This window comes from Condylura cristata, unplaced genomic scaffold (genome assembly GCF_000260355.1).
Source record: "Condylura cristata isolate star-nosed mole 26May11 unplaced genomic scaffold, ConCri1.0 scaffold00008, whole genome shotgun sequence".
NCBI classification, from domain to species: Eukaryota; Metazoa; Chordata; class Mammalia; order Eulipotyphla; family Talpidae; genus Condylura; species Condylura cristata.
This window is the reverse complement of record NW_004567109.1, coordinates 61,995,649-62,012,904: the sequence shown is the minus strand read 5'-3', so window position 1 is coordinate 62,012,904 and position 17,256 is coordinate 61,995,649. Positions and strand designations below refer to the sequence as shown.

Genomic DNA, 17,256 nt, shown 5'->3' with positions numbered 1-17,256 from the left:
GGAAGCTCCATGTTTAGCAGTTTGAGGAACCTCCAAACAGTTTTCCATAGTGGTTGTACTAGTTTGCTTTCCCATCAGCAGTGCAGGAGAGTTCCTTTTTCTCCACATCCTCACCAACATTTATTGTTGCTATTTGTTTGAAGATGTGCTATTCTCACTGGTGTGAGGTGGTATCTCATTGTAGTTTTAATTTGCATTTCCCTTATTACAAGTGATGTTGAACATTTTTTCATATGCTTGTTGGCCATCTGCGTAATAACACTTTTTAAAGATTTATTTATGCATGCAGAACTGGGGTACAGGCCTCAGGTGGAGGGGTGGGGAGCAGTGGGAGAGACAGGAGAGGTCTGCTGTACCATGTGGGTTACCCCTCTGGCTAGGGATTGAGCTCATGCTGAAATGGCTGTGTCTAACTTCACAGTGCTGTGCTTTAACCCACTGTGCCACCAGGCAGGACCCAGTAACATTTTTTATTATTCAGATAAGCAAGAAATGACATCTCAGTGTAGTTTATTTTATATTTCTTTAAATATGAGTGAGACTGAAAAGTGTAAGAGATAAAAATTAAGGTCAATAGCTCATAAACATACATGCAAAATATCTTAAGATACTAACAAATTGAATCTGTCAATATACAGAAAGAATAACATCACAATGACAGGGATTTTTATTCTAAGAATGCAGAGTTGGTTTAATATTAGGAAATGTAATTCATGATGTCAGTGGGATAAAGGAGAATAATTATGATCTTTTCAATAGATATAGAAAATATATTTTACAAAATTCAATGTCAAGTCTTCATAATAATTCAATACACTAGAAATAATAGCAAGCTTCCTGAATCTGACTAAGGGCATTTATGAAACATCTACATCTAACATTACACTAACTAGTAAAAAAAAGGAATGTTTCCCCCATAAGGTCAGGAATAGGGCAATGATGTCTGCTCTCATCCCTTCTCAAACGTTCTATTGGAGGTATTAGCTGATGCAATAGGTAAAGAAAATGAAACAAGTTATACATATTGTAAAGGAAGATGGTAAGCTGTTTTATTTGCAGAATTAGATAAGATTGGGTAAGGAAAAAATCCTAAAAAAAAGCAAAACAATAACAGGACCACCTTGGTGGTACAGGGGTGTTAAGTGTCAGCACTGTGAAGCTATTACCAGCCACTACTCATACGTTTGATCCCCAGCCAGGGACCTGAGCCACATGGTGCAGCAGAATTCTATTGTGTCACCTGCTGCTCCCCTCAGCAGTGTATTTCAGTGGATCTGCCTGTTCTGCTCCCTAGTCTGTCTCAACCCCCACACCTCTGGCCTATACCCCAGTTCTTATATGCATAAATAAATAAAAATAATTAAAATCTTTTTAGAAAACAAGGGCCCTCTCTGGTGGTACAGCAGGTTAAAGTGCAGCGCTGCTTCAGTAGAGTTCTACCCCCAGCCCTGGATGTGACCCACCAGGCATGGCAGACCTGTTCTGACTGCTGCTTCCCTCAGCAGGGTACTTGTCAATCTGTCTGTTCAGCTCCCTACCCTGTCTCTGGTGAATCTTCTCACCGCCCTGCACCTCTGGCCTGCAACCCCAGTTCTGTATGCATAAATAAATAACTCTTTAACAGTAAAAAATTAGAACAACGAAAGCAAACTCCTAGTAGAATAAATAAATCAGCAAGTTTGCAGGATTATTATATCAATGAGTAACTAGAAATGATAGGTTAAGTGGTGTATACATTTGTTAAAACACATAAAATGATACTTATGTAAGTAAGTTTATATAATTTAATTGTGGTGAGGGTCAGGGAAGAGAACTGCTGATCACTGAAGGATGAGTAAAGTTGTTAGCCAAAAGGATAAAGCAGGAAAATGTAGGCTCTACTTAAGGTAGCTTGTTTCTTCCCAAGAAATTATGTCTTCATTTCAAATAAAAACAATTAGTTGAGAACCTCTTTCTGACAAGGTTTTAAAGAGACAGCAGTATCCTCCATCTATTCTTTTTCCTCTAATTTAGCTAATGTCTAGAATTTTTTCTTTTGAAATTTGGTGCTCAGAACGAAGAATGAAAACAAAACTAAGACTCACCTCTGACTCCTCTCAGGAATGTCCAGCACAAACCCAAACATCATCTCAGCAATTTTATTGGAGCTGCAGGTGGGGGTCCTGTCCACCTCCACAGCTATGGACAGCATCCTTTGCAGCTGGCAGACAATCCTGAGTCCGGAATACAGAACACAAGTGAGGATGGGAGTTTGGCAAGGGGCCGCCCTGCTGGCTGGGAGGAGGACCCACCAGTATGCATTGAGAATAGAGACTACTAAAGGGTCTTGTGCAGCACACACGAGGTCAGGGAGACTACTCAAGCCATCAGCATGCTTTTATTTAGCAATTTCACCTACCTGAATCCCTTTTGCCAGATCATACTATCTGAACCTCTCAGAACCTGGGGTTGAGCTGCAAAAGCAAGCTGCTTTTAAATTCAAAAATAGAAGCATACACTCCTAAGGGGCTAGAAAATTTAAGGTTTATCTAACCTATAACTTGTCTACTACACATCTGAAGAAACAGTTGCAGAATGACTATATTCTTTAATTTAGGAGAGAATACATAGTTACTATATATTTTTTGCCTGTTATTGGTTCTTTTACAATAATTTCTCACTAAATTTAGTCTTAGAACTTCATCTGGTGGAAACTGATCCTTGCTACTATCTACCTAATTAGAGGCGAACCAGGCCGATGTGGCAGAACTAATTTGGGGAACCCCAGATTCAGGCCAGGAGAGCCTCACCTTAAATCAATCTTTTAACATGCACTATTATTATTTGTGATGGAAGAAAGGATTCTGTTTTTAGAAAATTAGTAGCTAATGACAGAATAGATGGTCTAAGGGCTTTGGCATCAGATTCTAGCTCTGAAATAATAAGCTGTTTAACCTCTGACAAGTTACTAAACTGGTCTGAGTCCAAGTATTCTTATCTACACAAGGGGGAATAATATCACCTATTCTATAAAGTTGGAGTGTTGTGTAAAATATCTGGCAGGTAGACACTCATTGATGGTAAATAGTAGTTCCTATTATTGTTGTTGATAAGATCATGACAAACTTACTTTTTGAGAGCTTTGCTTTATTTCTAAGAATTATTTCTTTATATATTATTGCATGATACTAGTTTCCATTAAAGGAATAGTGATCCCTTTTCTCGTGTCCACAGATAATCCCATTTTAGGATATTCCCCACTCTGTTCAAGTAACTTCTTCATTGTTAAAAATATTTTCCCTTTACATACATCACTGTCTCCTAAATTAATTTAAATATTAGACTTACATAAACAAGTTTATGACACTAGATTATAATATAGCATTGTGAATTTAAGCACTGTTGCTGTATTTGAAATGTAAGATGTGATGGAACAGTAGGTTACTTATGCAAGGGTAGCTCCAGCTCCTAAAATCCTGGCATCTCTCAAAAAACGCTGAGACAATTCAATCTCAAACAAGAAATGTCCCGAATCTCTTTCCATTCATTGCAGACTGCGGTATGGAATGTGCCCTGGTCTCAGCCATTGCTGCTATCAACAATGGGACCCCATAGGCTGAACCACAATTCTACTTCCAGGGCGTGAGGAGAGAAGCAGGGTCTTTGTGGATTACAGGCTGCCAGAGCCACTACTCATAACTCCTTCCTGGCTGTCAGTAGACAGCTGAAGTAATGGGTAATTGTAATACTGGGTGGTCTCTTGGAGTCCAGGAAGGGAGGTGGTGTCCTCTAGCTTTTGGGAATTTGTATTCATTTAATGAAGTCCTATTCATCTGTGGGGAAAGAATCTTTTTTTTTCTACCTTTGGTATTAGAAATTTAGCCTTAGAGTCCTTAATAAGAATCAGCCTATTCTTGAGCTTGTTGATTTTGAGAAAACTGCTCTGAAGAGCTGTTCCCTCATACTAAATCTTCAAAGCCCAGGGAAAGACAACTTCCTCCTGCCCCTTACAGCTGATTGGCGTTCTTTGTCAGGTTGGGCAGGGGAGAAGTGCTGCTACTGCTGGCTTTCAAGCTTCCTATTCCAGAGGTTTGATTCCCAGCTGGGGGCTGAGTTAATCCATCTTCAGTTACTGCTTTGACCAACCACTTGATAACATCTCTGAAATGGAAAAACAAGAAAGAAACATTTTAAACTTTTTTTTTTTTTTTTTTGTATGGGCTATACAACTGCATCCTTAACTTGGGTTCCTAGGCCCTTTAGAATTTCCCAAAGGCAACAAAGATTTTCCTTTGGGCTATTTCTTTTAAAATTTCTTTTCATAGAAGATCTGGGGAGGCCAGAGGTGCATAGGTTGAGACAATTCACCAGAGACAGGGGGAATAGAACAGACAGATCCTCTGAAATACACAGCTGAGGGGAGCAGCCAGTGAGACAGGAGAAGCCTGCTGCACTTTTGTGGGTCAGCTCCCTGGCCTGGGATGGAAAGCAGGCACTCAGGCAGTAGCAGTGAGAATGCTGAGAATTAACCTCTAAACCACCAGCAAAGCCTTCCCCTTTGGCTATTTTCAATATCAAAACAGTATAATGGAAATCTCACATTTAATTGCAGTCATTTAATTGTTGTTATGAAACACTATCTTAAAATATCAACATTTTTCTTTGTTATAATTACTGAAGCTACCTCTAAGGTCAAAGAACACTATCTGTGGCTTTTGACCAGGAACATTTCTTTATCAGGTGGAATGTTGGACTGGATGACCACAGAAATCCTTGATGGCTTTCTATGATTAGATATTATCTATTAATGCTAATAACCAGGGTTTAGAATATATAACATAAATATATAATATATATAATATAATGTATAACTTTACACAGCAGTTAGGCTCTAAAAGTTAGTAAGGCAAACATATCTCATATAGCAAAATTACTTTTGATAATCACTTTGGTAATCCAGTTGAAAATGGTAGATTAGATAACCCATCCAATTTTGTTCCCTCCTAAAATTCCCGCTAAACCATAGTAAATACACTTCTTAAAAAATCCATAAGGAAGAGGAGACAAAGAGACAATAGCAGTGAAATTTTGAAAGCTGGAAGGTAAAAGTATACTCACATAATAGAATACTGCATGTTGTCAAAATGAGTAAGCTACAGAGATAGGCAAAAATATGTCTAAATTTTAGAGCTCTATAATATTAATTGGAAAACAAAAGTCTAAAAGGAATTAAAATATAGTTGTATAGCTTATAGGAACACATGTGATGCAATGTAACCACATAAAATAATGAACACTCAGGATGCCAATTACCTTAGGTGTGGGGAGGTGCAAAGGTGGGTGATGGGGGGGTGTGTGTTAGAGGAAGGTAACTTTAAGGTCTCAGTCTTGATTTAGGGGGTGGGTTAAAAAATGCTGACTACAAAATTTACAGTCACCAATTAACTATGTAAACAAGGCAAGTATGTTATGTTTAAAGGGTGAAGTTTAATCAAAGTCTGTTCTTCTGGCAAAAAAGCAAATTTCAACAGAGCTAGAATTGAGAAAGCAAACTACTAAGCCATTAGTAGAAAAGAGCAATGCTGTTTAATTTTATTTACCAAAAATGAACACTTGTAAGTTCTATACATGCCAGTACAGGGCTCTCTGGAGAGAAGGTGAAAGGGGTTGAGTTAAAATAAGTAGGATGACTTATGAACTATTTAAGAAATTTTTAGATTTCTAGATCTTCTTCCCCACCCCTCAGAGTACAGTTAACTTTGTGGAGAGCTGAAGAGAGGGATCTCTAGACTGGGAGGCAAAAGAGCAAAGTCACCTAAGCAAAAGCGAGAACTTGGTGAAGTAAGTGAACATACGTGTGCTGAATGCAGAAACCCTGGCTCCCAGCCTTGCCTTCCAAAAGCCTATCTTTCATGTGGGAGGTTGGGAGTCTTCTCAACACACCTAAAGACACTGACACTGATTATTTTCTAAGAAATGGGCAGTAGTTCCACCTACTGGGAACTTCAGAAATGACAAGTCCTCCCAAGTACTCAGAGTTTCTCACAACTTCTAAGTCTGTCACCAACCTGGATAGACAACTATGATTTACCAGATATCTGTGGAAATCACCATAAAATCATCAATACCAACCTGCTCTTCCCCTCCCAAAAGCAACTTGAAGAAAACAGACATTATGCAGAGTATAAATAAAAAACAAAAAAATCTATCAATGTCATAAAAATATGAGAAAATGTGGAGCTAGCTATAAAAGAAAAAAGAAGAGAATACTATTTATTCATTAAAAAAGGTGCTTTTGGAGAAAGAAGTAAAACTGCTCTTGGAAATTAAAAACAGGGGGAAAAAACCCTGTTTTCTAGGAACGAAGGGTAATGTTTCTAGACTGAAATGGCCACCGCATGCCCAGGACAATGAATGAACACATATGTGAAACCAGCACACAGGGCAAAGGGAGGATTCTATAAATTTCTACAGGAACAAATGTGTACAAAAAAAATCAGTAATCAGCAATTCAGGAAGCTAAAAGACAATGGGAGATTTCCTTCAACTCTCTATACAAAAGTTATTTCTAATCTAAATATCTACACTCAGCTGTTATCCACCAGTGTGAGATGATAGACATTTTAAGATGTACAAGATCTAAACATATTTTACCTTTTACATACCTATGTTAGGAGTCTACTGGAGACAGCTGTCAAAATAAGGGAGTAAGCCAAGAAGGAAAAGACAGGAAAAACAACAAAGACATCTAACACTGGAAAAAGAAGTAAATCTCATATTTATGATATTTATCATAATGAATCCAGATTGAAGGACATCAAAATATTCTACCACAGATCTTTGAGAAGAAATTGATAGACTATGCAGTACACATCTCTGTTGGGGCAGCCTGGGCAGTGCAGGGCTCCTTGACTTGGTCTGCTGATAGCATCCAGGAGGAGGTAGAAGTCAGGACCACAGGACCCAGCCCGCATTCCTGTTTATGCAGATTGAGGATTACCAGGGTTTTGACTTTCTCATCTGTACATTCCACCTTGGCTGTTCTGAGCTATGGCCCTCCCTCCCTCTACTGTTCTAGGGTGTAAATTCTCTCCCTACACTCCCTTGGGGTGGCCCTTCCTCCCTTGGGCGTAGGCTTGTGTGAGCTCCTTTACAATCTTGAGGAGTGATTTCAGATCAGCTAGCAGAAAATTTGGGTTTGATCTCTGATAAGCACAAAGAAAATCAGGAAAGTAAGAATAACACAGTTAATTAACTCTTGTGAACAAAAAAGTATATGAATGGAGGGAAAAGTATTCATAGTTAGCACTTAGCACGATTCTGCCTGGCAGACATTGTCACAGTAATATAAGTATTGAATATTGATCTAAACAAAATTATGCTATAACTATGCTAATGGTATAAAAATATGAGTGCATGAGGGAAGAGCTGGGAAGAAAAAGAGCTAACTCCTCATCTTGAATGTAGGAAGTCAAAAGATAACAGTTAACAATGAAAAATCAAGGGTTAACAAGTATGTTATTTAGCCATATGTAGGTAAGAATCACTTAAATAAGAGTCAAAAATGATTACCCCTGTGGGAAAGGGAAATGCAGGTAAGGTGACCTGGGGTTGGTTTACCAAGAGTCCCCCAACTTAGAATAGTTTTGTAGCTGGGTGGTCCCTAGGAAAAGGGGAAGTTCCAGGTTCCCTGCCCCACCCAGAAGGAGGGTGGAGCTGAGCAGAGAAAAAGGAGAGAGAAGAGAAGGAAGCAGGATGGAGAGCCAGGAGACTTGAGGAAGCCACATAGAGCAGCAAGCATGTGATGAAGAAACCGTGCTTGTTTCCTGACCCTGGACTGGTTAAGGCAGATGTGGGTGAGATATCTGTGGGGAGGTGGCTATGGCAGTGTTTATATTGATTTTGATTTTGCTCTTTTCCTTCCAGACTTGTCTGGCCATTTCTGACCCTTTTCCATGGGTCCCAGCCAGAAGGTGCTTTAGACTTACGGTGGGCTTTTGGGCCTTGTTTTGGACCAATCCCTTTTGGGTGGACTTTGCTCACGAGGGGATGGGTACCTTCAGGTGTTTGATTTAGACATTATATTCTTTGTGTTCCGTATTGTATACTCGCAGTATTAAAGACCCTTTTCATTAAAGTCCTATATGTTTTGTCTTGATGTGGCGGATGGCAGAACCTGTTTGGAGCAGGCAGGTTTGGGGGTTCAAGGGTGCCCCTCTCTCCCTGCCCTGTAACAGATTGACTTATGATTTTTCAACTTTACAATGGTGTGAAAGTGAAATTCAATAGAAATGCACTTTGAATTTTGAAGTCTGATATTTTCCGAGACCAGACACATGTAATCCTGTATTTATTGTAATATTAAGCAGTGGCAGAAGCATAAAGGAGAGTCCTGAAGCCCTCAGTGGATTTTACAGGCTTTAATGCTTTCGCAGGGAACCAGGTACAAAAAGGCATGCCAGACAGGGAGGCTGGACTACAAGGAGGCAGGCCCCAGCCTGGGAGGGCTGGGGGCCAGGCAGGCAACGGAGCCTCCCAGCTTCCCATGAATCTTCATGCTCATTCTATGGGTTCACCAGTATTCTCTCTTGAGTAGTCTCGTGGTCTCACCACTTCTGTACTCATGCTGCTTGTCCCTACAGCTGTCATCTTTCTCTAGGTGACACTGCCTTTGTATGCCTGGCCTCTATGCTCTGATGTGCACACATGTTATACATGCCCACACCCATGCTCCAGGTGTCCACAATCAGGCTCACATGCCCCACACCCATGCTCGAGATGTCCACAATCAGGCTCACATGCCCCACGCCCACACACCAGATGTCCACCATCAGGCTCACATGCTCCATGCCCACACCCATGCTCCAGGTGTCCACAATCAGGCTCACATACCCCACGCACAGGTTGCGAAGCGCCTTCTACATTAACTTTATCAAGGCTGCAGGTGACAGCCACAGAAGCTAGTGGTATAAAAAGCCTGATTAACTCACTTACCCTACACCATAGTTCCCAGTCAGCCCCTGCTCAGGGGATGAGTTCTTTACAAGGTACTGTGGAGGAAGACCTGTATTTCTTAAATTGTGTTGAATTGGTTTACTCTTTTTTTTTTTAAAAGATTTATTTATTTGTGCATACAGAACTGGGGTACAGGCCAGAGGCTCAGGGGCAGTGAGAGGCTTCACCAGAGACAGAGTGGGGAACAGAACGGCAGATCGACGAAGTACACTGCTGAGGGGAACAGCTGGCGGGTCAGGAGAGGTCTGCCACACCATGTGGCCACCTCTGGGACAGGCGGGAATCGAACTCATGCAGAAGCGGCTTTAGATTCTCAGTGCTGTGCTTTAACCTGCTGCGCCACCAGGGAGGGCCGGTTTACTCTTTTTATGTATAGTTAAGGAAAGAAGAAAGTCTCTAGGAGTTCAGAAAGTTTCTTAAGAATGGAGACTAACATACTTCCTTATAAAAACCCATCTTTGAGATTTAACATATACAATAAACTGCACAGGTTTTGTTTGATTAGTTTTGATATATGTTATTAGGTTGTCAGAAAAGTCATGATGCATATTTTAATAGAAAACAAAAAATATGTCATGACTTTTTTTGGCGACTCAATATAGCTATGTAACTGCAACCTCAATCTAATATCCATCTCTTACTGAATTAAAGAGAGTTGGTTTTCTCTTCAGTTGAAGCTGGTAATTTCTTTCATTGATTAAAACACAAACTGGTTGAACTGCATCTAGTGGATACAAATACTTATCTTTAAACCCAAGAATCACAGTATATAGTGAGATTCACTGATAGAATGGGGGCTCGTGTATCCCATTCCCCACTCAACCTAGTGTCTATATAAGTGTCTATATTCTGTAGGGAAAATGGAGTGACTCAGGGTTTTTCCTGTCTTCCCACTGCCAGCCTCTATGGCTACCACCTGTGACCTTGCTTACCTGCCAGGTTTCATCTCCCACATGTGATATCATGTTGGTGTAAAAAGCACTTGGCATGCCTGGACATCCGGGGCTGAGGGGCATGAGCATGGGGTGTGCATGCCTAAAAATATGGACCCCTAGGAGGTCATTAAGATGAAGATCAATAGAAGAGAAGGCAGAAAGGGAGCACAGAGATTGCAGGGGCTAGGAGACTCACTTGCTGCCAACTTCCCAGCTCCCAGCTCCCTCATGACTGCCTCCCTTTGGGCTGCTCTGCTTGTATCTGGTCCCCTGCTTCAGCATTAAATGGCGGTTAAATCTATCTAAGGCTCCAAGATGCCTTATTCACCTACCCAATGAACCTGAGTATCTGCTCATCGTGGTCCTGATTTGCTACTGCAATTGGCCTAAGTCAGCAGGATTTGCTGCAGACCGAGAGGAAATGACAGTTCACAAGTAGGTTGCTTAATAGTACTCTCATTGTTATTTTTCTATTTAAAATCTGACTATATTATCCTGTGTGCTTTGTAGATCCTCTACTTACTGGCTTTCTACTCCTATGTTCATTCACATTTGAACTTCACATAAATGCCATATTTGGTCAAGTGGATATGGGCATGCAAATTAAGGGGGTGAACAGCTGACCCATACTCAAAACATAATGGTACTTCCTCCTTTTTTATTAGAGGAGGCATAATAGTCAATATTTTATATTGCCCACTGAACACTATTCTTTAACAAGTATGTAGGAACACATGGTAATATAGTCATGAGTGGAAGAATGCTCGGAGAAAAGAGATGATGGTACATTTGTCAAGTGATCCCACTTCCAGAAAAGCAAGCGTGTAGTTCCAGGAGAAAAATTCCAGCCTGAGATTCCCACCATAGAACTTGTATCTTTCCCTTTGCTATAAGGATATTGTAATTCTCATTCTGAAATTTCCAGAAACTTTGGCCCTGATTCTATACAAAAATAAGTCACACTCGCTACTTGATTGCACCTGACAATCAGCCACAGAAGCTGTTATTATAATATTAAGTTTCACAAATTAGTAGTGACAAGTAAGGTTTGCCTTGAGTTATTCAGGGTGGATGGAAATAAATCTAAGTTTATACAAGCTAAGAAAAGTTTTACAAAGTAAGATTTCCCTCTGGACCTCATAAAGTTGTTTGGACAATGCTGAACGAGATCACAGAATGTCTAATGGTGCTGAGAGAAAAACTACACAAGTTAGAGTCTGACACATAGTGGGTTACAGAGAAATTTTCCTTTAGTCTGTAGTTTTAGTAACTATTTGTACACTTTCTGGCAACTAAAAAACCTTTATCTACCTAACTTTTGGCCTTGAGAAGCTGCGCCCTCAGTTCAGGGCTCGGTGGCTGGTTACCTGACATTGTGGGGCTGCTTGTCACAGGACAGCACGGTGATGGCGATGGACTGCTGCAGGTGCTGTCGCTGCCGCCTCAAGATCTGCTGGAAGTCATCTTCCAACGTCTGGACTACATAACGCAGGAAAAGGACTCGCCCGGGCAGATTTTGTCCCTGTGGGAGAAAAAAAGAAAAGTCAGTATTTCCTCTTAGTGTCCCATGTGAGCACTGGATTCTCACAAATACTATGTCCAAAGGGTGGCCATGAGTGAACGTGTTTGTCTGTACTTCTGGGAGACAGCGGCAGCCTGAGTCATCACAAAAGAAGGCAAACAGAGAAGTAACTGCTGGAAGAATCATACCCTATAATAGATCACTTTCTAAAATCCCTGTTTCCTCATCTGACTTCTTTCCCAAGGAGCAGCCACCCAGCCATAAATATACTGCCTAGTCAGCAAACTCTCCACTCTTGATGTTAGAAACTAGGGATCAAAAAAAATCTAGGCATCTACAGATAAAATTGCTTAACAGAAGTCTGTTTCAAGTTCTGGGATTGTAAACTTCCTATTTTAGGAGACAACTATGGGGAGTCAATCTCTTTCACTGTTCCTAACAATAGTCTCAGGACAAACCCTAAACTGCACATAGCAGAACAGAGGCAGAAACTGGCTCTTTGTTGACTTAGAGCTCTGGGCCAAGCAACCATGACATCTCCCCGACTGCTTGACTTCCTGTAATGTGAACTGTACATTCCCTTATTGTTTAGAGAAGTCTAGGTAGGTCTTTCTATTACAGCGGAGATAAAGCTGGATGATGCAGGTAAAGAATACAAGCCTGGGTGGTACAAAGGTCTTATTAATTGATGTATTTATCTTCGTATGTGTGTATGAATGTATGTTTTAAGCCCTGTTTTATCACTTGTGAGTCTCAGTGTTCTTGTAATTCACCTGGTGTTGTTCTGACTGCATTAAAGTCAGTGTAAATACACAGCAGGCCTCAGTGTTCTTGTAATTCACCTGGTGTTGTTCTGACTGCATTAAAGTCAGTGTAAATACACAGCAGGCATGCATGCACAACTGTTGATTTCTTTTACTGGGAGACAGGTGCTGGGATCTGGGTCGAGGAGCCCAGGTTTTGAAACTCAAAAGAATGAGAAGGCACCAGACCACTTCTTGACTTTGGGAACTCTTCAAATACCAAGTAGTAAGCACATTTTCTGGGAACATAAATCACAGACCAGGATATGGCTCATTCACCAGAAAAGAGGATGACCCTTTTTTAAAAAAGTGAGATAAAATTGATATACAACATTGTATAAGTTTTAGGTGGATAGCAGATTGCTACTCTGTTCATTTTTTAATCAGATTTTTTTTTTTTGCCATTGAGTTGTATGAGATCATTCTTAGCGGGTTTCATTTCTTTCTTTCCTTTTGGGGAGGAGAAAAGTGTGATACTTTGTCTTTCAAAGTATCCTTATGATTGGAAACACATGACTTTTTAATTATATGTTGCTAACTTGGTGTCTCCGTGGGGAAATAAGGGCCTGGACTCTATCAGCTTGATGATGTTTCTTAAGTGATTCTCTTTTAGAAATCCTGTTAAATTACTCCAGTCTAGACTGTCTGCTACTTAGACCCACTATTCACTGTAAATTTTAGGGCTTTTCTTTATTCATCTCCTGCATTATATTCCTATCTCCTGTGTTAGGTTAGGGTTTCTGTGCCTTCTTTCTTGAATCTTGTTTCATTCTTTTGGTGCATATCTTCAAGTACCTCTTATGAAATAGGTTGTAGGGACTTTTTTTTTTTTTTAAATAAGTTCCTACATGTCTAAAGATGTCTTTATTCTGAAACCTCACACTTGTCTAATGATTTGGCTGTTTATAGAATTTTAAGTTGGAGGTAATTTGTCTTATTCAAATGCTTTTGGGTAAACAGACAAAAAACTGACAGTAAAATTTAGGGATCCCAATAGGTCAGAATGTAGAAGACATTTTCACCTGAAGCACTAACTCCACACTTGCTGTCTTCATTTATTACAGACGGTTCATTCTCTTTCTTCAGACAAAGAGTCCTGCCTTGTCTACCTGAGGGATAAATAACCCAGTGACCAAACTTTCTGGACTCTAGAATGGAGAGGTAGACTCTTTCACCTACAAATTTTCAACACATATTCACTTATAATACCATACAATCCTCTTATATTTTGTGTTTCTGAGTCCAAATTTTTTTCCCTCAAGGGCAGGTTGCCTTCCCCTTGACTACAGCCCCTTCACATATATTCTGGTCTGTGGTTTTCTCTGCTAAGTTTAACTAGTCCTTACTCCTACATTTCTTTATATCTTCCACTTTTCCTTCTTATCTACTGTCCTTCCCCTTCTTTTCATCACCACAAATTTACTACTATTTTTATTGGCTCTCAAGGAGAGGGGTACGCATATTTACTTAATCTTGAGTTAGAAGGTACCATTTACTGTTCCTATAAGAATTTTTTAGTGAGGTGGAATAATGGCAAAGGCTTAATACCAGATTTGCTGTGACTTCTGTTTCCAGTTAAAAATTCCTTAAAGATGTCTTAAGTTTTAAAACATATATCCATAATCATTGTTACCTCTTCTTCCATGACATAGGCAAGTAGCTTCCAGTCCCACTCTACTGTCTTGGAGTTAGCTGGGTGTAGCCTGAAAATCAAGTGACATCTATTAGAGTTCTGAAGATTTTAGAGCAAAAAGTGATGGGGTCTGGAATATGAAGGGAACAAGAAGTCTCCTGTTAATCTCAGTACTCTCACCCACACTATAGCATACCATATCATTTGAGGGTAATAAAACATCATTACTCCCTCTTGGAGTATTAGTACCCCTATTTTGTTTTCAAGAAATCAATTCTTTATTAATTTTAGCTCCCTGACTTTACTTACTAGGGCCCTGGGTGGTAGCCTATGAAACAAGTAGAGCCAATCTTTATATTTTACCCTTCAGCTCATAGTAACTGGCTCAAAATACACTAATATCTCATGTTAGGACAATTAAAGTCCACAAAATTCAGTTTCACAATTCCTGTGTGAGTATAATGCAGTGGACTCTTTCACATTCTAAAAGGGTGCCAGAAAAGCTAAAAGCTGAGAAGGCTACTGTATAAAATTTGGAAACTAAACCAGAACAAAGATGAACTATGAGCCATAGTAACCATTTCTGAAAAGAGTTAGGTCTTATTTCTAGATTTCAAATACTATGAGTCACTAAATTTTCCCAACTCAAAGCCAGTTTGGATAGGGTTTTCTATCACTTGTGATCCAAAAAATACTAATATAGTAAGCCACCCTCCCTGATGGTTGTGCTGCATAAAGCTTAGCTGAGTAAAGCTGAGGGAAGAGATAGTTATGCCTCAAGTCAAGCAGCCCTAGAAAATTTGCCCATAGCCAAGGTTCATACTGTTGTATTTTCATGAGAAGCATGTAGGCCTCCTTTAGGACATCCACGGTCTCAGAGCCACTGAGCAGGATTTTCTGGATGATGTGAGCCACAATTTCTCTGGGTGGGTAATGCTGGGGTGATACAAAGTCCATCAAAAACTGCACAGTCCCCAGGGGAAAATTTTCTTCAATGGTGTTTGTTACCATTCTTAGTCTTCGATGAGGGATGGGTTCTAATTTTTGACCCTTGCTCTGTATAAACAAAAGGAAATAAATTAGGATGGGTTTCTACAGACATTAAAACGAGGTTCTGGAACAAGGCTGATAATAGTGTAATTTTCCATGCATGCAAAATATTTATAGTTTAAAAAAGACAGAAATCTTATCTAAAAACGTTTTAATTTCAAAGTTTAAATGTGACATAATTTCATTTGTTAAAATATAATATAAAATTAAAAACTATCATAGAAGGAAAAGTACAGCAGAATCAAGACTAGCCTAAATTGATTTTGGATGAAGGTGATGAAGTATTTAATGGTAGGTCAATGCTATATGAGATGCTGAAATAAAGAAATGAGGACGTTTTAAATATGTTTTATTGTTAGGAGAATCCCATTTTGTTGTGTTGAGGTTTCTTGAGTTAAAAATAAATACTACTTTGCTCCCCACTTCCTTCCCTTACCCTGTTATTCACATAAAGACTGGGAGAGAATACTATGTTGAAAGTAGTTTTTTATTATTCAGGTGGTAGAATAATAGATCATTTTTCCCCTCTATATGTTCTTTCACATTTTAATTTTTTCCATAAAGTCATACATTACTTTTGTAATCTGACAAAAACCAATGTATAGGACTATAACAATAGTTTTTGAATATTTAATTTATCCCCACAACAATCCTAAGAAATATATATTATTATTCTTCCTATTTTATAGATAAGGAAACAAATTTAGAGAGTAAGCATCTGCCATGTACAAGTAATAGAAGCTGTTTTCATATATAGGTCATTTAAATCCATAGTTACCCTCTAAATCTGCACTCTCTAAACAACAAAAATAATAATGAATAATTTTTGTTAAAATACCAATTACTAAAAATTTAAAATGCCATATATGAAAAGACAACCAGGAAGAAAATGTTTCAAACTGTTAACAAAATAAATACTGAATGATAAAACAAAGGGTAATTATTTTTATATTATTAAAATGTTAAGTATTATTTTTAAAATTTGAAAATAAGTTTTAGTTGTAAAACAGGCTACCAAATATTTTATAGCTTAAGCATAACAGACTAAAACAGTGATGGCTAGAACTGATGTTCCAGAAAATCCTATGGAGGACAGAACTCTAGTTATCTTTCCTTATGTCTCAAATCTCAAATCCGCCTGAAGTTATTGACAGAGACTAATACTAAAAGGCATGCAATAATATTTAAGAGAGCAGATAAAAGAAGACAAAAGTTGCTTTTGGTGTCTGGTTTCATATTTGATACTTTAAAATTGTGAACTATTACTTATTTCTTGCTTACAAATGGGAATATGTATAAGCAGACACAAGGTTAAAAACTGTTGTGATATCTGGATCCTTAAAGGGAAATCATACTGAGAAAATACTCTTTAGACCCTGAAAGGTGGCTTTGTGTTTTAAGTGTTTGCTTTTTTTTTTTTTTTTAAAGATTTATTTATTTATGCTTACAGAGCTGGGGTACAGGCCAGAGGTGTGGTGGGTGAAAAGGATTCACCAGAGTCAGAGCGGAGAACAGAACAGGCAGACTGATGAAGTACAATGCTGAGGGGACCAGTGGGCAGGTCAGAAGTGGTCTCTAGCGTCATGTGGGTCAGCTCCCTGGCTGGGGATGGAACTCGTGCTGCAGTGGCTTTGGAAAGCTTCATAATGTGGTACTTTAACCCACTGCACCACAAGGAAGAGCCCTTAAGTATTTTTTTTTTAAAGATTTATTTATTTATTCATACAGAACTGGGGTACAGGCCAGAGATGCGGAGGGTGAGAGGATTCACTAGGAACAGAGTGGGGAGCAGAACAGGCAGATCGAGGAGGTACACTGCTGAGGGGAGCAGTGGGCGGGTCAGGAGAGGTCTGCCACACCATGTGGATCTCCTCCGGGGCAGGTGGGGATCCAACTCATGCAGAAGTAGCTTAAGCTTAGTGCAGTGCTTTAACCCGCTGTGCCACCAGGGAGGGCCAAGTATTTACTTTTAAGGCAAACATCTTTGCGATATGGCACTATGATTAATGAAAGAAGAGACCAATGGCTGGTGACTAGCAGAGTGGGGACTGATTGTTGGATTCTAGGTGAAAAATTACCCTAGTGAAGAAGTACTCATTAAAAGCTAAAGAAGTCACAGGAGTACTATAGAAAGTTAAGGTTTGTTAAGAAAGTAAGGAAAAGATTAAGAAAGTTCTCCTTTACCTAGTCTAACAATTGCCTTATACAAGTACACAGAAGAGGGTTCGAGGTCTCCCAATCAATCTACACTCACTGAGAGCAATGTGAGTATCTATACTGCCACCACAGCCTTGACTAGGGAGACAAAAAGTGCTAATG

The 17,256-nt window shown here is 39.4% G+C and overlaps 1 protein-coding gene across 1 annotated transcript in view; it reads right to left on the bottom strand.

The window, feature by feature from the left end:
- The window catches only part of SIMC1 (SUMO-interacting motifs containing 1), a 56,149-nt gene that overhangs the window by 13,478 nt on the left and 25,415 nt on the right, over window positions 1-17,256 (bottom strand). Inside the window, exons 3-7 of the mRNA XM_004679550.2 lie at window positions 14,711-14,943; window positions 13,888-13,957; window positions 11,297-11,451; window positions 3,991-4,140; window positions 2,085-2,213 (exon numbers count right to left, since the gene is read on the bottom strand). Coding sequence (XP_004679607.2) covers window positions 2,085-2,213; window positions 3,991-4,140; window positions 11,297-11,451; window positions 13,888-13,957; window positions 14,711-14,943 — 737 coding nt within the window. The remainder of the gene's footprint in view (window positions 1-2,084; window positions 2,214-3,990; window positions 4,141-11,296; window positions 11,452-13,887; window positions 13,958-14,710; window positions 14,944-17,256) is intronic.